The sequence below is a fragment of the Zootoca vivipara genome, chromosome 7 (genome assembly GCF_963506605.1).
Source record: "Zootoca vivipara chromosome 7, rZooViv1.1, whole genome shotgun sequence".
Classification (NCBI taxonomy): domain Eukaryota; kingdom Metazoa; phylum Chordata; class Lepidosauria; order Squamata; family Lacertidae; genus Zootoca; species Zootoca vivipara.
In genome coordinates this window covers 2,678,924-2,706,373 of record NC_083282.1, presented here as the reverse complement: position 1 = coordinate 2,706,373, position 27,450 = coordinate 2,678,924, and the positions used below count along the sequence as shown (strand labels likewise).

General features: G+C 45.0%; 1 protein-coding gene across 1 annotated transcript in view; it reads left to right on the top strand.

Moving 5' to 3' along the window:
- Positions 1–7,980: 7,980 nt before the first annotated feature.
- LAMC1 (laminin subunit gamma 1) overlaps positions 7,981–27,450 on the top strand; it is a 122,502-nt gene continuing 103,032 nt past the window's right edge. The window contains exon 1 of the mRNA XM_035123885.2: positions 7,981–8,589. Coding sequence (XP_034979776.1) covers positions 8,217–8,589 — 373 coding nt within the window. The 5' untranslated portion in view covers positions 7,981–8,216. The remainder of the gene's footprint in view (positions 8,590–27,450) is intronic.

Below are 27,450 nucleotides of genomic sequence, written 5' to 3'. Positions count from 1 at the left end.
AAGGGGGCAATGTGTTTCCCTCACCTATTGCCAACTATCTGACCTGTGCTGTTGTCATGTCTTGATGGTTTTGGACCAAAGTGTGAATGACTGATCTATGTCCTTAAATGCCTGGAACCTCTAATTGTAACTCCCAGGTGCATGCATATGGGTGCTCATGGCATGGAAATGCTCCTTTTTATAGTTTATATGTTTGCTTAAGGAAACACTGGTGTAACAAATATATACCTGCAGCAATCATAGTTCCCTCAGAAGATGTAGAGCTGCCAGTAACCACCAACCATTAGCTAAAATCTCTATAGTATTTTGCAACCACCTGCACCTGTAATCTTCTAAAATTTAATAATAAAATTAAGTAATAAATTAAAATAGGCATGCAAACCTATGCCATATATTTAGCAGTGATCTGTCATTGCACCTATGAATTAATTTAGTGCCGGCTGGAAGTTTTGCATCCTGTGACAGAGTTGGAAGGAGCTGGCAAATTGCCTTTAGTTCCCACATCAATTTGTACCTCGGCAATTCTTGGTTGAACAAAGACATGTATAGAAATTTGCTTGCCTTTCCGACCCCCCCCCCTGTCCTCTTTAAAAGGCAACCAGGCCTTGCACAAGAGCAAGCCCTATCTTTGTTTGCATTCCTGAATCTCAAAAAGGCCTGGGGAGATCCCATGGTGATAACAGTCTCATTCTTAGGGACGATAAATCACAGCTGGTCCCTAGCCATGTCTGGCAGAACTGATCCATGACAGCACTGAGAATGACATGATTCAGACCAGTTCATGCCCAGGAAGTTGAACAGATCAGAGATTACAGGAAAAGGGTATGTGTAAAATAGTGAAGTGTGGATGCAACAAACGGGTGTTTGGAAGCACTTGTATCAAGCCAGTCTTCTAGTCAGAGAACCAAAACTGCCTGAGGTTCCCTGTCAAATGTACACTCGGATGCCGCAAACTTTGACTTTTTTTCCTGAGTAGCATGTGAAATTTCCCTTATTCCTCAACCTAGCTGAAATTAAGTCTCCAAAACGGCAACTGTCTACACGAGAGCAGGCCCCGTTCAACTCAGTGGGACTTGGGTTGGCATGTATAGGATTGCATTCTTGTTGTATTTCTTCATTATCATTCCTTGTTCTCTTGGACCTTTCCCTCTATTCCACCCCCTTTCCTTTCTTCTGTCTCTCCCCTACAAGCAGAAATTAAGATATGTAGTATCTGGTGGCAGGCATCCATTTTGTTTTCCAATATATGATGATGTTCTATAAGTGAGACTAGTATGTTGCAATTAATATAAATAATCTTCTCTTTGGTGATCACTCATAGCCGAGTAAGAGTGTCTTCCATAAACACGGTTTTAACAATGGGTCCGTAAGTGACTGTGGAGGCCAATTCTGGATCCACACGTCCTTCCACAGTGGGGACCTTTGTTTCTGGGTGGGAGTTGATCACGGTGTGGATTTGTCAAGCGTGCCTTCCTTTTAGCACGTTTCTCCTTTGCGTCCTGAGATCAATTTCTTCAAAGCCCACAACACCTTTGGTAAAGGCTGTTCTCCAACTGGAGCGCTCGCAGGCCAGTGTTTCCCAGTTGTTAGTGTTTATACTACATTTTTAAAGATTTGCCTTGAGACAGTCTTTAAACCTCTTTTGTTGACCACCAGCATTATGCTTTCCATTTTTAAAGTTCGGAAGTTCCATTTTTAAGCTTTGGAAGACGATAATCAGGCATCCGCACAACATGACCAGTCCAACGAAGTTGATGTTGAAGAATCATTGCTTCAACACTGGTGATCTTTGCTTCTTCCAGTACACTGACATTAGTTTGCCTGTACTATATTCCCAAGTGATGTGTAAAAATTTTCGGAGACACCATTGATGGAATCTTTCGAGGAGTTGGAGATGGAGTTTATAAGTGGTCCATGTTTCACAAGCATATAGTAAGGTTGGTAGTACAATAGCTTTATAAACAAACATTTTGTTTTCCCTGCAAATGTCCTGGTCCTAAACACTCTGCACTTCAATTGGGAGAAAGCAGCACCCGCAGAGCTCAGGCGATGCTGGATTTCGGCATCAATGTTGGCCCTTGTGGACAGGTAACTGCCTAGGTAGGAGAAGTGATCAGCATTTTCCAATGTTACACCACTGAGTTGGATTTGTGGCGCTGCAGAGGGGTTATTTTCATGGGTGTACCCAGCATGGGGCAGGGGGGTGCAGCTGCCCCCCTTAAATTCCAAACCACGGGCCCAACTAGGGAAGCAAATACCCTGCGCAGGCGCCCCGCTTGTTGACATGGGAGGGGATTGGGGGAGGAAACGCTGCTGGTGCTGCGGCTCCTTGGTGGCGGCTCCTCCTCTCAGCCCGCCCTGCCTACATTTGCACCAATTCCCGCCCACTAAAGCCTTCGCGCCTCCCAATGGAAAGCCCTGCCGGGCGGCAACCTTTCCTGCCTAAGAGTTCTGCTGGACTGGCAAGCGAAGGAGACGCGGCTCCCTGCATTGGTTGCAGCCGCTGCTGCGCTCTGCCTCCTGGTAGGCTGCACTGCAATTGCCGGCGCCGCGGGCTGGGAACCGCCCCCTTCCCCCCTCTGCACCCCCTTCCCCCCCTGAGTTAGGAGTTGCTACTGAGACTCCTCCTGGGCCGGGAGAGGAAGTGCACCGACAGGAGCCAGTGCAGCCTCGGCGGGCAGAAGCCCACAAAGGCGGAGTGGGGGGCGGCGCCTGAAGGCGGTGGTCGTGGCTGCTGCAAGGAAGCTGCGTGGGGGCGTTTGCGCTGGATTGCCGGCAGCAGGAGTAGCCCAGCGGCAGTGACCCTTCCTCGCCGCCCCCCACCCCCGGCAATAGGAAAGGAGGTGTCTTGGGGGGGCGGCACAGCTCTCCGCTCCCCCTGCGTGCATTGCCCTCTCTGGGCATTGGCTGCTGTTTCCTGCTTTGCAATGCGCCCCCCCCCCCAGCCGCTCTCCCTTGCTGCCCCTGCTGAGAGAGGGGCATTGAGGGCGGGGGAGCCACTGTCGCCGCTGTAGGGTCGCAGCTGGGGGGGGGCTCGCTCGCCTGCGCTGCGCCACCCCACCTTTCCCATCTTTTGCTCCCTTGTGATGGGGAGGCAGCGGTGGCAGCTTCTTATTCTTCTTTGAGGGTCTCAGCTTGGAGGGGTCCCCAGTATCCTCCCAGGACACAGGGGGGTGGCCCCCCAGGACTAGCAGACCTCTGAGCTCCTTCCCCATCCCAGATATATAGGGTGGGAACTGGCAAGGCTTCAGGGGGACCTGGAGGAAGGAAAGCGGGGCCCAAAGGGGTTTTTCAGGGGGTTGGCTAGCCATAAATGGATGGGAGTGGTGTTTTCAGAGCAGGGCCATCTTAAGCATACCTGGCGCCCTGACACCGTGGTGTGACGGATCCCTCTTATGCCCCCACCCCGCCCCGTTTCCCGGCACGGCGGGCGCAGCTCACTGCGCGGCTGCTGCCTGGAGGGCCGGAGCCCTGCGCAACCCAGCCTGGCCGTAGGGCTGGCCCTGGGCAAGGGGGTGCTGCCCGTCCCCTGTTGCGACGCCCCTGCGCGCGGCGGAGGCAGCCCCAGGCCCGTGTGTCTCCGGAAAGCAGCCTGAAGCCACTGAACAGCTGAGAGGTGCGCCTGGGGCGGCCTCCGCTGCACCTCTCAGCGGGCGCAGCGGCGCCCCTGGTGGCCTGGCGCCCTGCGCCACCGGACCCGAGCCTAGAGACGGCCCTGCTTCAGAGCAGGGGAATTTCGTGTGAGAGAGTTTAGGGGGTTCATTTAGTGGCTGCAGCCGCCGCCGTGGAATCGTCAGGCCCGCTGGCCCTGTAGCCCCGCCCACATTCCCACTTTGTGGCCCCTCCCCTCCCGTGCCTTGGCCCCGCCCCTGAACGACCATGGCTTGCCCCCCCCCTAGTTTTGATCCTGGGTACGCCCCTGGTTATTTTGTATTTGTTGGTGCAGCACTTTGGTTTTTTGGATGTTGAGTGATAGGCCAAGCTTTTCGTAAGCTTCTGCAAAGATATTTAGGATGGTTTGGAGGTCATCCTCTGAGCGTGCACACACTACATTGTCATCAGCATACTGAAGCTCCATGACGGAAGTTACGGTAACCTTACTTTTTGCTTTCAGCCTGCTCAGATTGAAGAGCTTTCCATCTGTTCAATATATGATTTTTCCTCCAGTGGGGAGTTTCCTGTTGACAAAGTGTAGGATCATGGCAATAACACAACCCTGTTTAACACCTGATCCCACTGTGAGTGGTTCACTTTGAGACTGTCCTTTTGAAAATTGGCTGCCTAGATAAATTAGTATACATCATTCGGCTCCTCCATTATAATATGACAGCAACAATCGCAGACAACTAATAGTGCTGTATGAAATAGTGCTCTTTCAGGCACTCGCAGTTGAAATCAATATGTGAAGTACAGTTCCCTTCCTAGTGGGGTGGGACTGGGAGAGCTGAAAATAATGCCAATATATTTCACATCTGGCAACCAATGCACCCCTTTGGTTTCAGAAAGGCATGGGTAGATGAGTCTAAAAAGCTCAGAACATGGCCCTCTAGCAGCTATGATGGCTCATTTACCAGAAGCAATGTTTTTATTTTCAGATGCCTCAATATTTCGTATCTTACAAGTCTACTCCTAAAGTACTGAGAAGTTAATTGCAGGAAATAGCTCAGATGGATTTGAAAGTAGCTTAATCCTTCTGGATTGTTGTTTTTGACTTTTATTGAGTATAAAACTTATTTAAAATCACATTTAAGCCCCTTAATAGAAGCTTCTTGAAACCGTACACACATAGTTAGACTCTTTCTTAAACAGTGAGTAGTATTCTATTGAAAGTGGCTGAGGTAAAAAGCAAACAATACAGGGAGCCAACACAGAAACATATTTATTCTGGTCCAGCAGAAAATACTCTGGTCCAGAACTAGGCCTAATATAAGTGGGAGCAGGTGGCTGGAAACAGGGCCATTTGACTATCTTCAATGCAGGTTGAATTTAGTCCGAGAATCATCAAACTGCTCAAGAATCTCTAGCAAATCAAAGAATGTATTTTATGTAGTACACATGTAGCATGGATTAGAAATACAAAACACATACGACACATCTCCCAGAATAAAAATACAACAAAAAGTACTAATCAGTAGTTATTAGCATATAATAATCAATATGGAAACAGGAGGGGGTAGAAACCTGTTCACATGTGATTAGTCAAGTGGGTATTATTTCCTAAGTGATTCAATTTAATGATTTATCTCAGGTGGATTTATCAATGGGCTAACATGTTTAAAACCCCTAGCTGTACAGTATATTTCTGGCCACAACCTTTTGTATGCTGGAGTCTGTCTCATGCAAGCCAGTGAGGCTTGCTTCTCCCCTCCACCTGCTTCCATTTACAAGCATTTTCCTTTGGTGGCACAACGTCCAGAGTGCTGGATTCTGACATGGTCCGCACCAAACCTAGTATGTGCAAGCACTCAGCCACTGGATCTGTTTCACTATTGGGTGCAGCTTGGGATATAAAGAGCACTCGAGAAGAGGATTGGTGAGCATGCACCTTTCACTCACCACTGAATAAAAACCTATGAAGGCCTGTGTTGCACATCTAGAGGCATATCTAGCCCAGCATTCTGTTTCGCCAGCAGCCAAGCAAGATGCCCATGGAAGCCCCAAGCAGGGCATGATCCTACAGCACTATCCCCACTTGTAATCCCCAGTGACTGGTATCCAAGCACACAGTGCCTCTGATACTGGAAGTAAAATGTAAACCCTTATGCCTGGTAGTTTATTCATAGCCTAATCCCCTTTTAAAGCTGTCCACACTGGTGGCTATAATTGCATCTTATGGCAGCAAATTCTGTAGTTTAATTCCGCCCTGTGTGAAGAACTTCATTTTGTCTGTCCCACCTTCGTTTCATGGGGTGACCTCAGGTTCCAGTAGAATCACAGAATTGCAGAGGGGGAAGGGATCCCATGGGTCCAGCGTTTCTCAACTGCTGTTCCGCGGCACACTAGTGTGCCGCGAGACGCTGGCTGGTGTGCCGCGACGTGCGGCGACGAGAAGGGCGATTTGCATTGTCACGTGCCTGGCGGCCGCCAATAAGCAGCGTTGTTCCGCCGGAAAGCAATATTTCTCCTCTTTCCCAAAGCTCAGTGCAAACGAGCCTGGCGGCCGCCAATACACACCACTGACCCGCCGGACGGCTTGTGAAGCCTTATTACAGGAGATTGCAACCAACACGGCAATTGGCAAGTGTTTCTTACAGTCATAATTATAGTCAATATAGGGCGGCACAGAGTTAATTTTTTAAACTTTTTTAATGGTGGTGTGCCGCGTGATTTTTTTCACGGAACAAGTGTGCCGTGGCCCAAAAAAGGTTGAGAAACACTGATCTAGTCCAGTGTTTCTCAACCAGTGTGCCTCCAGATGTTTTGGGACTACAACTCCCATCATTCCTGACCATTGGTCTTGCTAGCTAGGGATGATGGGAGTTGTAGTCCCAAAACATCTGGAGGCACACTGGTTGAGAAACACTGATCTAGTCCAACCCCCTGCAATGCAGGAATCTCAACCTCTGCTTAAAGCCTCCAAGGAAGGAGAGCCCACCACCCACCTCTCGTGAGAGTCTGTTCCACTGTCAAATGGCTCTTACCATCAGAAAATTATTCCCGATTTTTAGTCGGAATCTCCTTTCTTGTAACTTGAAGCCATTGGTTTGGGTCCTACCCACTGGAGCGGGAGAAAACAAGCTTGCTCCATCCTCCATGTGACAGCCCGTGAGATATTTGAAGATGGCTATCCTATCCCCTCTCTGTCTCCTCTTTTCCAGGCTTAACATACCCAGCCCCTTCAGCCATTGCACACAAGCCTTGGTCTCCAGACCTGTCTCCCCGTCTACTTTCTCAACACCAGGCATAACTTTATGCACCTACATGTTTATAAATTCTGTTCTTAATGTTGTCCACTGCCCTGGGATCTTTGGATAAAGGGAGGTATATCAATGGAATAAATAATTAAAATAGCATGAGCCCTCCTATTCAGTCCTCTCCCCCCCCCCAATGTAAAAAGCCCCAAACATTTGTGACATATCCTCTTACTTCATTTTGATTGCCCATTTCTGAACTACAGTCTACTCCTGCTACGCATTATCACCTTACAGGCCAAGCCTCATCCCGCAGTTACTCAGCTCTCCATGAACTCATTTAATGGAAAATTATTCAGTTGAAATCAATAAATGCTCTGAATAAACATGTTTAGGACTGTACTGTGTTTACATGGTCAGGAGAAAAAGGCACTCTACATATGCCCAGAGACCTAAGGAAGAGCAGAGCTTTCACGCAGCAACAATCAAGCAGCCTTTGACATGGGTAGCCCTGAGCCGTTTCTCACGTTTGTCGCGAGAAGGAAAGATGAATTTAATGGCTTTCAAGGAATCGCTGTGCCCTTTCTAACCCGACAGACAGAAACTCTCACGGCACGGCACGCTTGCCAGCCTGTGCGCGTCTATTTATTTCGCCCGGGGAGCCAAGAAAACGAAATCTGCTTCCAAGTATGGCTGCAAACCCCGTCCCTACGCTCGGGAGAAAGTCCCTTTGAACGCGGCCCGTTTATTTCCGAGCAAAAATCGGGGGGGGGCGGAGGAGGGAAAGAAGCGGGTTAAAAATCCGCTCTGGAAAAGTTTTTTTTGTGTGAACTGCGAAAAGTTTGTGGGGTGTTTTTTTGTGTGCTTTCAAATCCTGCCAGTGATGCAGGAAGTTCAGGATTTGCAGCCTCCTCCTCCTCCTCCTCCTTTTTCCTGCAGAAAGTTCCCCTGCGGGAATCTTTCCCTATGCAAAGCATTCCAAGCAGCAGCAGCAGCAGCAGCAAGAGGAGGAGGTGGAGGAGGAGGCAGAAGCTGCCGGACCCCAGCGAAACCCCCTCCCCCGTCTCCTCCGGAGGGCTCCGCATCCCGGCGTGCAACGCGGGCGCCCCCCCCCCCAGCAAAGAGGGTGGAGAGAGGGCGTCGGGTGTGTGCTGCTGCTGCTGCATGTAAAGTTGCTGCCTGCGACTCCCGGGGCCGGGCTCCTCCTCTTGCGTCCGTCCGCTTCCCCTGCGCGGCTGCAAAGGCGACGAGGTCGCGAGGGCCGTGGGTTTCCCGCGGGTGAGCCGCTCGGCGAGGCAGGGAGAGAGGCAGGCAGGGGCGCGGGAGAGCCAGTTCGTGGGGCGAGCGAGCGAGGGAGCGAGCGGGATGGAGTTGCGGCTGGGGCTGGGGCTGCTGGTGGTGCTGGCGGGGCTTTGCGACGGCGCCATGGACGAGTGCGCGGACGAGGCGAGCGGGCGGGCGCAGCGCTGCATGCCCGAGTTCGTCAACGCCGCCTTCAACGCCACCGTGGTGGCCACCGACACGTGCGGCAGCCCCTCCGAGGAGTACTGCGTGCAGACGGGCGTCACCGGGGTCACCAAGTCGTGCCACCTGTGCGACGCGCATCAGCCTCACCTGAGCCACGGCGCCGCCTTCCTCACCGACTACAACAACCAGGCCGACACCACCTGGTGGCAGAGCCGCACCATGCTGGCCGGCGTCCAGTACCCCAACACGGTCAACCTCACCTTGCACCTCGGTGAGTGAGGGGCTGGGCAGCGGGGTGGGCTGGATGACCTCGGGGGGAGGCTCTCCGCCGCCTCGCAGAGCCCGGGTTTTGTGGAGCCGGCCGCCTGCGCCTCTTCGCCCGCTGGACGCGCTCTTAAGTTGTGAGGTCCTCGGGGCAGCGATCTTGTGCTGTGCGCGCTGAAAGTTTCCAGCGCCATGCATGCGGGTAGCGCTTCAATTGTAGTAGTGATTAACTTAATGCTTTTCGAAGGTTGCTGCCAGATTGTGCAGGCGATGGCTGCAGTCTGCGGTTTGTTTTCCGAGTTAGAGTCTTCAGCTGTTTTTGGACTACAACTCCCATCATCCCTAGCTAGCAAGACCAGTGGTTAGGGATGAAGGGAATTGTAGTCCAAAAGCAGCTGGACACCCAAGTGTGGGAAACTGGTTTAGCGGTACTGTCTCCAAAATAGTTTTTGTTTCCTTATTAAGGCTGATTGTGGTTGATAGTTCTGCCTCCTGCAGATTTGTTTAAACACACACACACATACATGTGTTGTCATTGATAAGGACTACAATCCCATCTTTTGCAGTGCAAAGTATGTCCTTGTCTGGGAGTGTTACTGTCAAGTCCAGATTCCCAGAGCGATTATTCAGCACAGAGGGAGAAGTTGCTTTGTGGATGCTCTCAGCACATTGTATAGCGTGAAAATAAGTTTCCGGGCGAGGCCTTGACAAAGACTTGCACAGAGAGGGGGAAATACCCGGTACCTCCTTTTGCTTGTGCCTCTCCCATTGGGGAGATGAGAGTATTCCTGGGGCAGGGCTCAAGAGGGCATGTTTTCCGTGCTGGGGTTCAAGGAACGGAACATGCACACTCATAGTCAAGAAAAGAGGGTATCCCATTGAACATGTGCAGAGTGCCTTTACCACATTTGGCCTCTGTGAGAATCCTCCCTCCTGACCAGAGGGCAAGTCTGTTAGGTGTTACTTGCTTCTGAACTTTCATCGCTGACATTATTTCCTGTAGCCAGACACATTGCCTCTCCCTGCCTTGCTTAATAACTTAACTCCATTGTCTCTCTCCCCCCCCCCCCAAGTCAAACTGTTGGATTTCTAACAAATAAGGGACATGCTTCATTTGTACTGTCTAAAGCAGGGGTCCCCAGACTACGGCCCGGGGGCCGGATACGGCCTGAAGGGCTCATTTATCCGGCCTGCCACCCGCTGATGCCGCCCGCTCTTACCAGCGCAGCGCAGCTGCCCACTTCCGGGTCCCAGGAGCACTTGAAATAGCTTGCGCATATGCGTAAGCGTCATTTCTGGCGCACTTACGGGTCGGAGGAGGTCCACGCGCATGCGCACAAGCTATTTCCGGTGCTCCTGTGACCTGGATGTGTGCCGGAAATAGCGTGTGTGCACGTGTATGGGCGCGTGCTCCCCCGCCCTCCACCCACCGCGTGATTGGCACTGCCTGAAGTGCAGTAGGTTTGGGGATCCCTGGTCTAAAGTCCTGTGGACATTGTTTTATTTGAGGTACGCTTTAAACCGAATCTGTTGGAGCTAAGGGGGTGTCCATGCTCCAGCAACTTGCTATGATTTTAATTTGTTGTAGTGACATTCTCTCTCCCATTCCCAGCTCCCCAAGTTTTATTTTATTTATTTATTGAACTTATATTGAGTTAATTGTATAGACTGCTGGTTGGGTTTTGTTCTCCATTGTTTTTTAAAAAACCTCCTGCTGCAGGTGTACAGCAGCTGGTACAGTCCAAAGTGTCACCATACTGTAGAAATGTTTGATATTTTACTAAGTTTGATATATATGCTGTAAGCCACCCAGAGCGGCTGGGGAAACCCAGCCAGATGGGCAGGGTATAAATAATAAAAAATAGTATTTTTAAGGAAGCACTGAAACAGCAGCCTCTCCCCTGGTTAAGAGAAGCATCTGGGCACGCCTTAGCTTGTTTTGTCCATTGGAAGAGATTACTGGTGTAAATGGTAGCATTAGTCATTGCCAGGCCTGGGCAGTAATGGAACGATTGCACAATATCAGCAGCTGGCCCCTCTCTTTTATCATATAAGGCACATGCGTTGTGTACCTAAGGCTCAAGGCAGATATCAACACTGTGCTTTCTTTGCATTCATCTTCACACCGATAAAAGGGTGAGTTGCATTCTCCTCTGTTTTTACAAAGGAGGAGCAGAGTTGAGTGTGAGAGATGGCAATGAAGTTTGCTGGTGGGTCCAGGGCTGAGCTGCATCTTGCCTTCCAAATCTTAGGCAACTGGTCTACCCACAGGCAACTGTTTAGTAGTTTAGTTGTGTCTGACTCATCATGACCCCATGGACCAGAGCACACTAGGAACTCCTGTCTTCCACTGCCTCCCACAGCTTGGTCAAACTCATGTTCGTAGCTTCGAGAACACTGTCCAACCATCTCGTCCTCTGTCGTCCCCTTCTCCTAGTGCCCTCAATCTTTCCCAGCATCAGGGTCTTTTCCAGGGAGTCTTCTCTTCTCATATGGTGGCCAAAGTATTGGAGCCTCAGCTTCAGGATCTGTCCTTCCAGTGAGCACTGAGGGCTGATTTCCTTAAGAATGGATAGGTTTGATCTTCTTGCAGTCCATGGGACTCTCAAGAGTCTCCTCCAGCACCATAATTCAAAAGCATCAATTCTTTGGCGATCAGCCACCTCTATGGTCCAGCTCTCAGTCCCATACACCACAGTCCTGGGAAAACCATAGCTTTAACTATACGGACCTTTGTTGGCAAGGTGATGTCTCTGCTTTTTAAGATGCTGTCTAGGTTTGTCATTGCTTTTCTCCCAAGAAGCAAGCGTCTTTTAATTTCATGACTGCTGTCACCATCTGCAGTGATCAAGGAGCCCAAGAAAGTAAAATCTCTCGCTGCCTCCATTTCTTCCCCTTCTATTTGCCAGGAGGTGATGGGACCAGTGGCCATGATCTTAGTTTTTTTTGATGTTGAGCTTGAGACCATATTTTGCGCTCTCCTCTTTCACCCTCATTAAAAGGTTCTTTAATTCCTCCTCACTTTCTGCCATCAAGGTTGTGTCATCTGCATATCTGAGGTTGTTGATATTTCTTCCAGCAATCTTAATTCTGGCTTGGGATTAATCCAGTCCAGCCTTTCCCATGATAAATTCTGCATATAAGTTAAATAAGCAGGGAGACAATATACAGCCTTGTCATACTCCTTTCCCAATTTTGAACCAGTCAGTTGTTCCATATCCAGTTCTAACTGTAGCTGCTAGCCTCCAATTATTACTACTATTGTTTCTTGGGTTGGACGACAACTCCCATCACCCATGATCAGTGGTTTTGCTAGCTAGGGATGATGGTAGTTGTATTCCAACAACAGCTGCAGACCCAAGTTTGAGAAACACTGGATTAGATCAAGGGCATGTGGGAATCTTGTCTTTGCAGCTGTGGTGACGCAGCTGCAGCCTATTCTGTCACTCCCTTCCTTTTGTCCCATAACACATACTCATTCCAAATGGACATTCTTGCTGTATCCAACGGTGGCTTGGTGTCTTCCCCGCCCCCCGCAATGGCATATCTAAGAACACAGGAGCTTGCATGAGTTCCATCCTCAGGCACATTTAATGTGTTTCAAAGACTCTTCCCTTAAAAGCTTTTCAGGAGCACCAGTACATTGAAGAAAAGGCTTTCCACAAACTGCTATGAGCTTAATATTCAGTACGGTGAGAGCAGAGAGGCAGTGTCAAAAGAGAGTGCAACTTTCGCAACATTTTCAGCCCACTTCCATGCATGTTTTCTCAGAAGTTCTATTCACTGTGCTCGGTGGAAGTGTGGTCCAGCGCAGCAGCGTTCCTGGCTTGTTTGAAGTTTGAGGGGTGCAACCCAAGTAGAATCTTGCAGAACCTTCTCTGCTTACAGACAGGGTGATGGTGGGGAGAGAGGAGCCTTTAAAGTTAGCATCACCTGCCTTTTATCCTTTTAGCTTAAGGGAACACCTGCAGGCAAGGGTTCTTTTGCCACCTGCTTGCATTCATAGCTAATTGGAACTTTGTGCCTGAACTGGCATAGTAGATTTCCTTGACTAGACAAGAAACTTCATTTCCTGCTCCTTTTATTAGCAATTTCTTGCATTTCTGGCCCCAGTGCTTTATTCTTAGAGCAGATTTCATCATTTTTCAGCTTGTTTTCTATAATGTAATAATTTCCTCCTCCTCCTGCTTCCTGTACTAGTGTAACTGAGCTTTTTCCTTTTTCCATACAAGGACTACCCTTTCCTCTCCTTATCCTTCCTGTCTCAGGCCTTTATAAATGTAGAATGAATTTTTTCCAGGCTCCTGGGAGGCCAGAGGTACATTGCTGGAACAACTCTTGGGTTGGGACAACTGGCTAAAATGTTTCAAAATGTTTTAAACGGTTTTAATTTTGGTTCCTTTGTTTTGTTTTTGTTGGGTTGGGTTTGGTGGTTATTTTAATTTGGCTAAAACTGTAAACTGTTTTTTATAATAATAATAATAATAATTATTAATTGATTGATTTATAGTCTGTATAAGATATTCTGTTTTTTAATGTTTGAAGTTTTATTATGTTTTTATATATACTAAGCCACCCAGAGTGGCTGGGAAAACCCAGCCAGATGGGTGGGCTATAAATAATAATAAAAATTATTATTATTATTATTTCCTTATCCCTCAGCTTAATCCCACCCAATCTTCTCATTTACTTGTGTCTGTGCTAGCAAGGATCACCTTCACCTTCATACTTCCTCTTCCAGAGGAGAAGTGGTTTGGTTGTTAGGTTTTTTCAGGTTAAATATTGACTGACTTGGTCCACTTGGCAGGCTAGTGCATAATGAATGTAGGAAAATTAAAACAACCGCTTCCCAAAGTGGAAAAGGGGGAGTGAGGAATGTGTACAGTATAGAGTTCCATGTTGCCTTCCGTTTATCTGGGGACTTTGAATAAATACTTCAAAGGAGTGTTCTGTCTCAGGGTTAAATTGTTGCTTTGTGGTGGGCAAACTTAATTTAAATAGGTCACAAAGCAGTTTCACAGTTAAATCTCATCACACGCAATGCAAAAAGGAAATGGGCGGCCTCCAAGCGGTAATAAATTGTAGGAGGCTGATTTCTGCAACATTTTAGCAGGCTATTCCTCACTGGATTTGGCTTTTCTTTGGTTTGCTTTGAACAGTGTGTGTGGTGGAGCTGGGATTTTGAAGCCTGAATGCAAACTTGAAAGAAAAAATGAGCTGGTATCTGTAATGACAAAGTAACTTGTGGGGAAAGCTTTTGACACTTTCTGGCTGCAAACAATTGAATGTTTGCACACCTGTGATGCAGTAAGTGTAAATTTGGAGGGTTTTTTGTGTGTATAACACAGTAAATGACGATTAGTGCAGGAATGAGTGAATAAAGTGCTTATTCATCATTTCCTTTGTAGATTATATATAGATATAGATATAGATATAGATATAGATATAGATATAGATATATAGATAGATAGATAGTCTAGGCATTTGGAGCAAATGCTTCAAGTTTGGGAAAAGAATGTGTGAGTGTCTGCTGTGCTTGTAAAACAGAAAAATGCTGAAGCTGGGTGATGTGTCACAGCGGAGCAGCTTGTCTTCTTTGAATGGGAAAATGGGATACATAAAACAAGGTGGTGCTTCTCATTCCACTAACTCTTTGCTGGTTGATGTTTATGTATAAAATTTGGACCACAAGAGGATGCTAGAAAAAATGCTGTGGTTACACCAAAAGTTCTGTCAGTACACGGGTTATTTGCTTTGAACTAGAATTATCACTTATCCACTGCTGGAAGGAGCTTACAGAAATAACTTTCCACTTCTCAGTTGTTCAGCTATTTGAACTGAATTTATAATTGTGGGAGCTTGCCAGTGTAGCCACTTTGTCATTGCCTAAGACAACAACCCAGCAACTACAACAAAAACCCACCAGCTGCTCTTGATAGCGGTGTTGTGTTTAAAGTTCTGTGAATGGACAATCATTTGCTTGAGGGCTTTCTGTGTGTAAATGGGTGGAGGTGTTTCTCAGGTGTGGAGCTGTTTGGTGTTTGTGGGAGAGAGGCACTAACCTGTGTTAAAATGTGGATTTAATATGCTGTTTCTTTCTATGCACTTTCTCTGTTTGGTCATTTGTTTTTTTAAAGTACTTTATGATTCTCACAAACTTACATTTTGAAGGTACATCTACAACCATATTATTTTGAAAGTAAAGTTTTCTGTGATAGTTTGACTAGACTGGCCTGTGTCTGATCCAAACCTGAAGTTTCTACTTCTGCTTGCTATAAAAGGACACTGGAAGATGCATCAAATAGACAAGAGCCTTGTTATCTGCTGAAGAGAGAGAATTCTTGTTTTTGCAAAAGCTATACTCCTATCTAGAGGTGGAGAAATGGGAGATTTCCTGGAAAACAATGTAGAACTGGCTACTGATAGACTTAAGTAAAATTTAGAAAAGACTGTGGAATTCTGGTTTCGTTTGGATGCGGGTTTGTTACCATACAGAAAATGCCTTGGGAAACAAAAACCTGATACCAGAAAGAAGACTGTGTTTGTGCCAGGTATACCTCCTTCAGGAGGGCATTTCACAGTCATGATGCCATTGCAGAAAAGGCCCTCTCTTTTGTACATGTATGATGTACTTCTAAAGATGGAGAGTGGCCTTAAAATGCACACAGGAGTCCTTTACTTCAAGTGAGCTACTATAAGAAATCATTTGTGGGATTTGGGCTCCAATGTCACCAATATGTAGATGACAAGCAGTTCTACTTCTCTCTTCCACCTAAGACTCCAAGAAGGCAGTAGAACTCTTGAGCAGGTGTCTGGCGGTCGTGTTCTGATAGATGAGAGGGAGCAGGCTGAAACTCAATCCAGAAAGATGGAGGGTTTTTTAGTTAAGAAGATGACTGATTTGGATAGTGGTCTTGGAGGGGATTGTACTTCCCTTGAAGAACCTGTTATATAACCTGGTGGTACTTTGGGAGAGGGGCAGGTTGCAGCAGGAGCCGGGAGTGCTTTTTGTCTACTTTTGCTCAGATGTTGGTAGCTTTTGGTAGGATATGTTGCAGAACTTCTGTGCCCATCATTCCTGGCCAATGGCCATGCTTGCTGTGGCTGATGGGAGTTGTAGTTTAGCAACATCTGGTGGGCCAAAAGTTATAATTATACTCTACAAACTGCTTGAGGGGTCTTTCAGGAGAGAATGCCTTTAAGATTGGTTGTTGACATTCATGCAAGATTTGGTAGTTGTGTAACTCCCATCCAAGTGACATAAACCTTGCTCTTTCATTATCCCACCGTTCAGTAGGTCTTGAAAACTCTTCAATGTTGGCTTTAACTGTGCATACCTGTGGATTTCAGAGAGGCATGCTCTATACAGTCATACCTCTTGTTACATTCGCTGCAGGTTGTGTACATCATGGGATACGAATGCGCCAAACCCGGAAGTACCGGAATGGGTTAATTCTGGGTTCAGTGATTCGCGCATGCGCAGAAGCGCCAAATGACGTCACACGCATGTGCAGAAGCACCGAATCGCGTGGCAAGCATGCGCAGATTCAGCGCTTCAGGTTGCGCACTGCTCAGGTTGCAAACGGGGCTCCGGAACGGATCCTGTTCGCATCCAGAGGTACCACTGTACATATAGTGATTTATACACTTTTCTAATATGGTTGCGTTGCATCTTTTCTTCTCTCTGTTATGCATTTTGCTTTCTGAGGATGTAACCCCACAAAACAGCTTTACATAGATAAAGTTATAGGGAATAGTTGCTTTTTGAACCTGCTTTACTTGAAATGAGAGCTTTTCCTGGTGTTAAAAGCAAGACTATATTGGTCCAGTCCTGCCACAATTATAGTGTTGCATTTTAGCTTTGTGTCCTGAAGCAGGTTGCTGATCCTTGCATTTTAAATGTCTGAGTAGCCAAGGTCTTGACTACTTTTTTGGGGTACCTTCTCCCATCTGTATCCCCTTACTCTTTAAAACAAGCAGCAGAGATATTTGTCTGTATTCTGTCATTTACTGCAATTACAGTGGTCCCTCGACTTACGAACTTAATCCGTTCTGAATGCACATTCGTAGGTTGAAAAGCTCGTAAGTCGAAATGCGGCTTCCCATAGGGGAAAAAAAATTCGAAAACATTCGTAGGTCGAGGAAACCGCATTTAAAGCCGTCAACAGTTTCCGTTCGGATGTAGAAAAATTCGTAAGCATGCGGCCATTTGTCCCATTCGTAAGCCAAAACCTACGGATGTCGAGTCCTTCGTAAGTCGAGGGACCACTGTAGAGCGGGAAGGATGCACAGCAGGCCCCTTCTGTTACAGTGTTCACCTTTTGGAATCCCTTCTCATCAGGCATGGTTTTTGCTTCTGCTGGTATTAAAACACCTTTGTTCTCTAATTCATTTGTTCTATTTGGAGTGTGTCAGGCTGTGTTTATTGTTGTATGGTTATCCAAATATATTTTATGTAATGGTTTTTAGAAGGCTTATCCTTTTGGCCTTGAGTTCCATTGTTGAGAAAACAAATTAGGTTTTAATAGGTAAATAAAACACCCACTTGTGCTTTTTAGAATACTGTTTATCTCTGAAAAATTCAGATATGTGGGATCTATGTTGTTGCCTTGTATGCTAAACAAGCTATATTTATGGAACATTGTGTTTTTTGTGCTAATCCTTATGGAATGTTAACAAATCAGTATCAAGGTGTTCAAAATGTAACTTAAGACTATGTTATGTTGGACTTCATTAGTTTTTTTCTAGGCCTTTAATAGAAAGGGAGGATAAAAAAATTACCCTAAATATTTTGTGCAGGGATCGTAAGGGAATTGATAATAACTACTTGATAGGTTGGCAAATCAATCTTTTGCATGGTAACAAATGAGCAGGGGAGGCAGATCTGTCCTGAATGGACTCAGTGTTGCCTGGAAACCGCTTTCTGCTAGTGTGATTATTGTGCCAGGTTAGAACTGAAGAAATTTCAGATAGCTCAGACTGCATATTTCACCCCAGTGCTCACAAGGCTAAATCTTTCACATGACTGCTGTTGACCCGCTTTGTTTCAGTTTAGTTGACTCTTCTTTGTTTTGAGGACTCGGTATGAATCCGTTCACTGTGGGGTTCTTGTATTCTAAGCAGACAAGAACCCAGTTGAACACACAGCCTTTCTTGGGTGTCTATGGTTCACACTCCCCATGACAGAAACACAGAAACAAAAACGAGAGATCTGTAGGTGTTGGTGGTCTTGCAGCATTTTCACAGTACAATACATCGTATGTCTCTTGTGTGAATTCACTGCAAAATAGGATGAGTGGCCTGTTAGTTCTCTGGTTAACAAGAGAAAGAAAAAATAAGTCTTTTTCACTGGGTCAGCTTGCACTGAAGGGGTGTTTTCATGTGTGAAGCTAAATTCAGCTTTTCTTTAAAAGTACCGTACATGGGTTGCCAAACTTATCTTCCACATTAACAGTATTCACTGATAGCACAACTTTTGGAAGTGAGACTTAATGTTATGTTTCATCTTTGTGTGTGAAAACTCTCCGGGGCAAGTTCCTGCTCTTTGACAACAGTGTTGCTGAACAACAAAAAACTGTAAAATATACAGTATGATGTTTAAGTTGTTTCTCAAACTTCTTGAACTTATACCCCATTGCTGTACTTTCCAGGACCCCAAATGAAAGGTGTCACACCGCTGTAGCTGTATTGATAAGGTTGTCTCTGAATGGACTTGTTATTTTGCTTAATTGTGCTGAAGAATCAAGGCGGAGGGAAGGCGGCCAGACCTTGGTGGAGGCACTGAACAAAGCAATAGTTAATTGTCACTTGTCTTCACTTATCCCACCCCTCTGCCAGGCTCACAGGTGTGATGAATATTCTTATGCTATGAATGGTCCGTGTCAACATTAAGAAAAACAGGTAGGAATATGTGGACTGTCCCAGGATAGTGGCTTTTCTTCTTTAAGTTCTCAAAGTTCTTAACCTAGCTCAAGACAGACATCTGAACTAGCCAGAAGTTTAACTGATAATCAATCACAGTTAGTCCATCATTTGACTATGGAGCTGTCTACCCCCAAATGGCAACAAGACGTTCCATTTTTGTGACTGTAATCTAGGTTTAGGGAGCCATTTGGTGCCTAGTTTATATATCTGAGTTGCTAAGACTGGCGTGGAAGAATTAAAACAACCCAGTGAATAAGTCAGCTGGTGCTAGCTTGCTTTTTTGCTAACTCACCAGCATCTATATATATAATATATAGATTATATATAAATGTAAACTGGGCATGTGTGTTCCTCTCCAATGTTCGACAAAACTGCTTGACCGATTGCGTTCAAATTTTAACACAAAGTCAAATGCGACTACAAGAGCAAGCTCATACCGTTTTCAAAGACAAATGTCACACCTGGGCCACGTAAAAACCCCAAAACCCCATGTTCAAAAACTCACAACTCATCCTAAAGTGCATGCTGGGAAATAGAAGCCAGAATCAGGAGACCTTGCACAACAGCGGCCTCTAGTGGCGGCTACACTGGTACTGCAGGTAGGAAAGCTTTCCACTCCACAGCAGCTCAGCTCGGCTTTGCAGACTAGGCCGAATAGAGGTGGGGGCTCCCCTGGGTGGGGGGTGGGGGGAAGAGGGCACGGGAAAGGTCATGGGTCGGGACAGGGTGGGCCCAATCACAGGGATGAGCCTGGGTGGGGTGGGGGGAGGAGTCAGAAGGGGGACTCTGAGGACCCATTAAACAGACTAAGCCACAGCAACGTGTGGCAGGGCCAGCTAGTAACTTATAAAAGGCCAACTTCAGTAAAACTTCCCTGTTTGGACATCTTTCTTACCATAGGCAGTCAGGTTGCTATGAGTGGCTACTTAGAAGAAAGAACTGGATCCTGCCCAAGCAGTGACTTGGGTCTCCTTGAAGATATAGATAGATATAAATCAGATTGATCTGTAGCTATGGAATGCCCTCCCCAGGGAAGTTTGCCTGGCGCCTTCACTATCGCCTTTAGGCATCAGGCCAAAACTTTCCTTTTTAACCAGGCCTTTGCCTGACCTGATCTACATCCAATACCCTTTTTTAAAAAAATGCTGGCTCTTTTTAGGGGGGTTCTGTTGGGTTGTTGTTTGTAGTTTGATTTTATGTATGTGATCCTTTATGTGAACCGCCCTGAGACCTTCGGGTATAAAATAAAATAAAATCTGCCCTATTTTGAGTAGTGTAACAAATCTGAATGCATAAGGCCTATTGTAGTGTACTGGTGAAGAGATTGAGCTATGAACCATGAAGTCTCCTGTCCAAATTTAGGCTTGATTAGGAATTGGTTAGGTATCCTTGTGCTAGTCCATCCCCCTATTCCTCATATGCAGTTTGTGGATAATTACTAACCTTGATGTGGTATTGTAAAGATTACAGAGATTATGTTAAGTTTTTTTAATTTAAAACACCCCTTTTAAACTGATTTGTATATACTGAGTGTCATTATTATATATTACTGGATCCCTTTTCTAATTTGTATCTCTTAAAATAAAACATATAGCCTATTCAAATATATTTTCCCACCCCCATTTGAATTGTTTGGGAGAGGGTAACAAATAGCATTGTAGCTACTGGCTTGAGAGCAGTACATGTGAAAAGGGTCTAGGAGTCTTGGTAGACCACAAACTTGACATGAGTCAACAGTGTGATGCAGCAGCTAAAAAAGCCAATGCAATTCTGGGCTGCATCAATAGGAGTATAGCATCTAGATCGAGGGAAGTAATAGTACCACTCTATTCTGCTCTGGTCAGACCTCACCTGGAGTACTGTGTCCAGTTCTGGGCACCACAGTTCAAGAAGGATACTGACAAGCTGGAACGTGTCCAGAGGAGGGCAACCAAAATGGTCAAAGGCCTGGAAACGATGCCTTATGAGGAACGGCTTAGGGAGCTGGGTATGTTTAGCCTGGAGAAGAGAAGGTTAAGGGGTGATATGATAGCCATGTTCAAATATATAAAAGGATGTCATATAGTGGAGGGAGAAAGGTTGTTTTCTGCTGCTCCAGAGAAGCGGACACAGAGCAATGGATTCAAGCTACAAGAAAGAAGATTCCACCTAAACATTAGGAAGAACCTCCTGACAGTAAGAGCTGTTCGGCAGTGGAATTTGCTGCCAAGGAGTGTGGTGGAGTCTCCTTCTTTGGAGGTCTTTAAGCAGAGGCTTGACAGCCATATGTCAAGAATGCTTTGATGGTGTTTCCTGCTTGGCAGGGGGTTGGACTGGATGGCCCTTGTGGTTTCTTCCAACTCTATGATTCTATGATTCTACTGTTCGGTAATCATTACCAAATAAAAAGCCAAGCATCCTATGTAAAGTTTATGTTGCATGAGAAACTTCAGTACTTAAAATTGGCAATTTTAATTCTTGAATTCTTTGCTTGTGTTATTAAGCTTGAGGAGCTGTCAGTTTTAAGTTCACCTTTTATGGCTGTCCTGTTTTTTTAAAGTGTCTTTCAAAAACATTGGGGTAGGAATCTTGAAATATAAGGGCTTAAGTAAAATGTGAATATATATTTTCTTCTACAAATAAATGAATTTATTGTAAGATATGGAAACAGGCTAAAAATGATTAACTCTGGATTTTGAGTTACTATCTGGTCTGTAGTGTAACACTTTTTTAAAAAAAATCCATGGGAACTCTCTCTCTTTTTTTGCACTGAAAATAAACCACAGGCATACAGCCAATATTTGGGTTGGTTCTTTCAAATCAGTTTGTGAACTTCAGTTTTGCTCACCTCTGTAGTCCCCCCACTCCACTCCTCCTTTCATGCTTTCTCTGTTTTGCACCTCTCCTGTACTATTTCCCTCCCCTCCCCCAACTTCTCTGGACCACTCTCTCTTCTAACTCTTGTTTCTTGGGTCTTGCTTTGGCTTGTTCCTTTCTCAGCTTCTTTCTTCTTCTTTGCTTTAGGCCAACATCTTCAACCTTTTCAGATGCAGGACCCAAACATGCATGGGGGGGGGACCTCTTTCTGAAGTTTTTACCATATGTAGGAGTGTTCCTGTTGTGATCCACCTTGGATCATGTCACAGCTCACAAGGGCCTCTCCACCAGTGCCTTGTTGTGTTTGGCTGGCATCCATCTGTCTCGGGAGACAGTGGTAGAGTGTACCTTTCAAGGTAAAGTCAAACCGATGGGGAGGCTGCTATTTTCCTAGGCTCATCTGCCTAGCTTTATGATGGTCTGAAACAGGTCAGCTACCGGCTGCATTCTCTCATATAAAGCTTGCTCAGTTCCCTTCCCAAAATGCAGTTGGCCGAATGTCAAAGTGTAGAGTAGGAGAGAGATAAAACGGGCTTCTTGGGCTCTTGTGTTGCAAAATAAAATAATAAAGGAAAAAAATAGGCTTGCTGGGCCAAAGAGAGACAATATTGCTAGTGTTCCTAAGTAAGAGAAGGAACTAGCCACTTAAGTCACTTATTTATTTTTATTTAATTTATTAAATTGGTATACTACCTTTCATCTGTAGATCTCAGGGTGGTTCACAGCATAAACATACAAAAGGAAAACACAAAATACATAATAAAAACAAGAATAAAACAAACCAGTAACCCCACCCCACCCCTCCTATATTTAAAAGGATATAGAATGTTAGCCAAAATATTTTATTTATCATTGAAACCTGGCATGCCACACAGTCGATTCATGCATGTCCACAAACATGGTGTTTACGAATTTGCCATTCCATATAAAGCTGTGGTTTCCTCAATGCATTTAAAACTATGTTTTGCGTTTGTTGGAAATGCAGAGAAGGAACACCTCTGTAACACACATTGTAAAGTGGGTTGGCCAATGTGGTGCCTCTACATCACTGGACATCGGCTGGAGATTGAGACCCACTATTGCGTCCAAGGTGGGTCACAACAGGAGCACTACTGCCATGCATGTATATGGTAAAGGATTAAGAAAGGGGTCCCCAAATGCATGTTTGGGATAGAAGTGGGTCCTAAAAAGGTTGAAGATAACTACTCTAGATGTTGTGGACTACAACTCATTTCGCTCATAGCCAGCTTGACTAATGTTCAGGGATGATGGGGAATGGGGTAACTTCCAGATTAGATTAGGTTGGGTAGTCCAATGTCACACGAGACACCTGGCTGCAATCCCGTACAGTTATAACCTGGGTCTAAATCTGACGTTAACTAATTGGGACCTGCTTCTGAGTAGACATGCATAGGATTGCAGGGTTAGCTGTAATACAGCCATACCTCGGGTTACAGACACTTCGGGTTGCGCACTGCGCGAACCCGGAAGTACCCGAACGGGTTACTTCTGCATTTTGGTGCTTGCGCATGCGCAGAAGTACCAAATTGCGACCTGCTGTACTGGCTTTTATGTTTTAGCAGGCAAGATTTATAATCTCTCTTTGAGCAGTTTCTTTTTTTTTTACATATCCAAGAAATTAAGATTAAATAACCTGGAAAAAAGCTCTTTCCTGAAAACTGTCTCTAACTGTGCAATTTGTCAGGAAATCCTTTGGAGACTTTGTTAAATCAAGGTCTGGGAATAGCTTCTTGAGCACTTCAGTGACTTCACTGTGGTATTTGTGGAGCCCTGAGGGAACTCTATTTTAGTTAGTCTCACAAAGGCTTGATTTACATTTTGCAGGTTTCAACTTGAGTAGGGAAGAGATCTCTCTTTTTTAATGGCTAGCAGTTGTTCAGTACAGTTATATAAAGTCTCTCCACCCTTTAAACTCTCTGGTTTTTCTTTAATTCCTTTCTCCCTGCAGTACTGGTGCCGCAGTAGGAGTCAGTTGGGAATACTATACATGGCCAAGCATTTATTTTAAGGGATAGAAGGAGTTGGGGACCGTGTGGCATTTTGCTGTACAAAATAGCTGCTATTTGTGGTCTTGGACAGACTTGCCATGGAGGGGTCTGTCTCTGGAGCAGAGGCTTTCTAGCAGTCATCTGCAATTTTTAGTATTATTAACTTATTGTCTGCTTTTAATGCTTCTGTAATCATATGGAAGGTTTTTGAAGAATGAAGCTTGTTACAGGTGTAAATATAATAAATGCGACACTGGACTGAAGAAAACAAAAAGGACTCAATTTGGACATCACACCAAACCGTGGCTTGTGCTAACCCTAGTTCAGAATCTCTGCAGTGGTTTGACCTTCTAAACATGTAGAGAAACTATGGTTTATAGCAGCTTGATTCCTTTTATTTCTCTGGCTGCTCAGCACTTGTGTTTCTATGGAGCAGTATGCAAATTGACTTCAAATAATGTGTGTTGATTCTGATTGGTAAACCATGGTTTGTCAGTTTGGACATTATGCCAACAGTGGCGGAGTTTCATGCTCCAGCACCGGGGGTGGGGGCGGGGCGCGCCTCCTGGAGGAGCGGGGCGTGTGTTCTGGGGAAAGGCGCACCTCCCGGAGGGGCGGAGCATGCGTTCCGGGGGTGGGGCATGCCTCCTGGAGGGCCATGGCGCACGTTCCGGTGGCGGGGGGCGCCTTTTGGGGGCGGGCGCCCACGATGGCGGCCCTTGGAGCCCGCCGCTCGGGGCGGCCCGCCCCTACCGCCCCTATCTTCCTACGCCCCTGCATGCCAAACCAGTTGAGATACCAAAAACATGGGAGGAGGCTTATATAACCTTAATCCCAAAAGAAAATTCAGATTCATTGGATGTAAAAAATTATAGACCGATCTCCCTATTAAACCTAGATTATAAGCTATTTGCAGACATTATAGCAAATAGACTGAAAAAGGTACTAAACGAAATAATCCATAAAGACCAATCAGGTTTTTTACCAGGACGACAGATGAGAAGTAATGTTAGAACTGTAATAGATATAATTGAATATCTGGAGATCCAAATAGATAAGAAGGCTGCGTTGATATTTGTCGACGCGGAAAAAGCATTCAACAACATATCCTGGAGGTTCATGAAAAAACAACTGGAAAAAATGGAGATGGGAGAAAAATTCATGAAGGGCATTAATGCAATATACAGTATTCAAAACAAAGGGCAAGGCTAATTGTGAATAATGTACTATCCGAGGAATTGGAGATAACAAAGGGCACCAGACAGGGGTGCCCCTTATCGCCTCTTTTGTTTATAATAGTATTACCGTAGAAGTCTTGATGGAAAATATAATGAAAAACAAAGATATAAAAGGGATAAGGATAGGAAGGAAGGAATATAAGCAGAGGGCCTTTGCAGATGATCTTGTATTAATGCTAGAAGAACCTGAAACCAGTATGGAAGAAGTGATGAGAGAAATGGAACAATTTGGGAGATTAGCAGGGTTTAAATTGAATAAAAGGAAAACAAAAATGATGGTGAAAAATTTGACCAAAAAAGAAACGGATAGAAGTGGTAAAAAAGATAAAATATCTAGGAATTTGGCTGTCCCCTAGAAGCATTAACTTATTTAATGACAATTACGTAAAGATGTGGAAAGATATCAAAAAAGACATCGAAACATGGAATGGCCTGTACCTATCATTATGGGGTAGGATCGCTACCATAAAAATGAATATTTTACCGAGGATGCTGTTCTTATTCCAGACGCTGTCTGTAGTTAAGGGGACAGGACAATTTGAGGAGTAGAGGAAAGCAATATCAAAATTTGTATGGCAGTGGAAACCACCGAGAATAAAACATAAGCTCTTAATAGATAAAAGGGAGAGGGGTGGATTCTCCTTGCCAGACCTTAAGACATATTACGAGGCGGCCTGTTTGGCATGGATAAAAAAGAGTGCATGATAAAATGGGCAATCAATTTTGGAAACAATATTGATTTTGACCAATGGTATAAATTATGGAACCATCATATTAAATTTACGGCATGCACGGTATTAAAAGAAAACATCATGAAAATGATTTACCGTTGGCATCTAACGCCCGTCAAACTGGCTAAAATTTATAGAATGAATAACAGGAAATGTTGGAAATGTAACCACAAAGACGGGGACTTCAATCATATGTGGTGGCTGTGTGAAAAGGTGAAAATATTTTGGGAATCAATCTATAATGAATTTAAAAGGATCTTGAGATACACCTTCCCAAAAAACCCGGAAGCTATACTACTGGGATTAATGGGAAGAGAAATTAGAAATGAGGACCAAAAATTGTTCATGTATGCCACTACGGCTTCCAGAGTGGTACTAGCCCAAAGGTGGAAAACATCAGAAATTCCAACTGTAGACGATTGGAGAGAGAAAATGATGGAATACTCAGAATTGGCAAGGTTGACAGGAAGAATAAGAGAGCAGAAAGAGCAAAGGTTTCAGAAGGAATGGGGTAAATTTGGAGGTTATTTACCGTGTTTCTCATATTATAAGACATGTCTTATATTTATTTTTTCCTCAAAAAAACCACACTATGGCTTATTTTCAAGGGATGTCTTATTTTTTTCCTCCTCCTCCTGCCGCGGCTGGCATTGCAGCTGCGCCTATCACTATGTCTTATTTTCGGGGTATGGCTTATATTCCTTGAATGCTTAAAAATCCTGCTATGGCTTATTTTATGGGTATGTCTTAAAATATGAGAAACAGGGTAAAAGAATATTGTAAAAATGTTAAAACACTAAAAAATACAACATAAGAAATATATAGCCTTGTCAATAAAGTATGTTAAGAAATTATTTTAGAGAAAGGCAGGGAAGAAATGATAAAGCGTAGAAAATGAAGAAAAAATAGAAAACCAAGAGAGAGGAAGGAGGAAGTCAAGTTCGGAAGAACAAGTATATTTGTTAGGAATTTATAAGTGACGATAAGAGATGTAAATAAGAAAAGACACATTGTAACTTTTGTGAAATATTTTTATTTGTAACGAGTTTATTTGATTGATAAATGAAAACAATAAAAATGAATTAAGAAAAAAGAGATATCTAAATTGAACTGCAGAGATGAATCCTTAAAAGCGGCTGAGGGCTGGGTTGTGTTTTCTTTCCCTATAGTTAAGATGTTGGCAAGAGCTCTCACAATGCTTATGGCAACCACAGTCCTTGAGAAACATTTCCAAATCAGTCCAGTCTTACATATAAGTCCCAACCAGGCCTCAATCATTTTTATTAGCTGGCAGTCATTTGCGTTATGTCAATGCCATAAGTGAGGAGGTGTAGAGAGCACACTGAAGCCAGGGATGGGAATCTGTGTCTCACAAGATGTTGCTGGACTCAGTTTCCCATCAGCCTCAGCCAGCATGGCCAACAGCAGAGGAAGGACCACATATTCCCCATCCCTGTTGTCAGTGGCTAAGGCTTCCCTCTCGGGTCGCTTGGAGGGAGCTGCTATTCACTGCAGCTTAACTTGGGAAGAGCCTTCCTTGCTCCTGTGATTTGGAGCATTGCTCTCCCATTGAAGACAACAGAACACCCTGTCATACGTGGTGCATAGTACAAATCTGCTGGTGTCTGTCCGCTGCCAGCGTGCCACCAAGGAGTCGACTACAAAAGTTAGGACAAGCGTCTCCCATAAACATGTGGTTTTCTGAAAGTAATAAAATTGTGGGATTGCGGTAGTGTGGTTTTTGTTCTGCCGAGTTTGAAAGACCTTGGTGGATTTGCTGCTATAGCCCAGTTTCCGTTTTCTGCATAATTCTACACTACAGATGGTAGAGAATAAATAGCAGTAGTAGTGGTAGTTTGGTCAATGCACTTCTCATATATAAACTCTCCTATTATTAAAAAAAATTTTTTTAAAAAAATTCCTTCCAGTAGCACCTTGGAATTTTTTTACGTATTTTGTTTCAACTATACCAGACCAACACGGGTACCTACCTGTAACTCCTGTTATTGATATTCACTTTGGTGCTGCTAATGCAGCACTTTGACTTCACCCTCAGAGGCGCACTCCATTGTCTCAGTGTACAGTGTGCTGACTTTAACTCTGGTTCAGC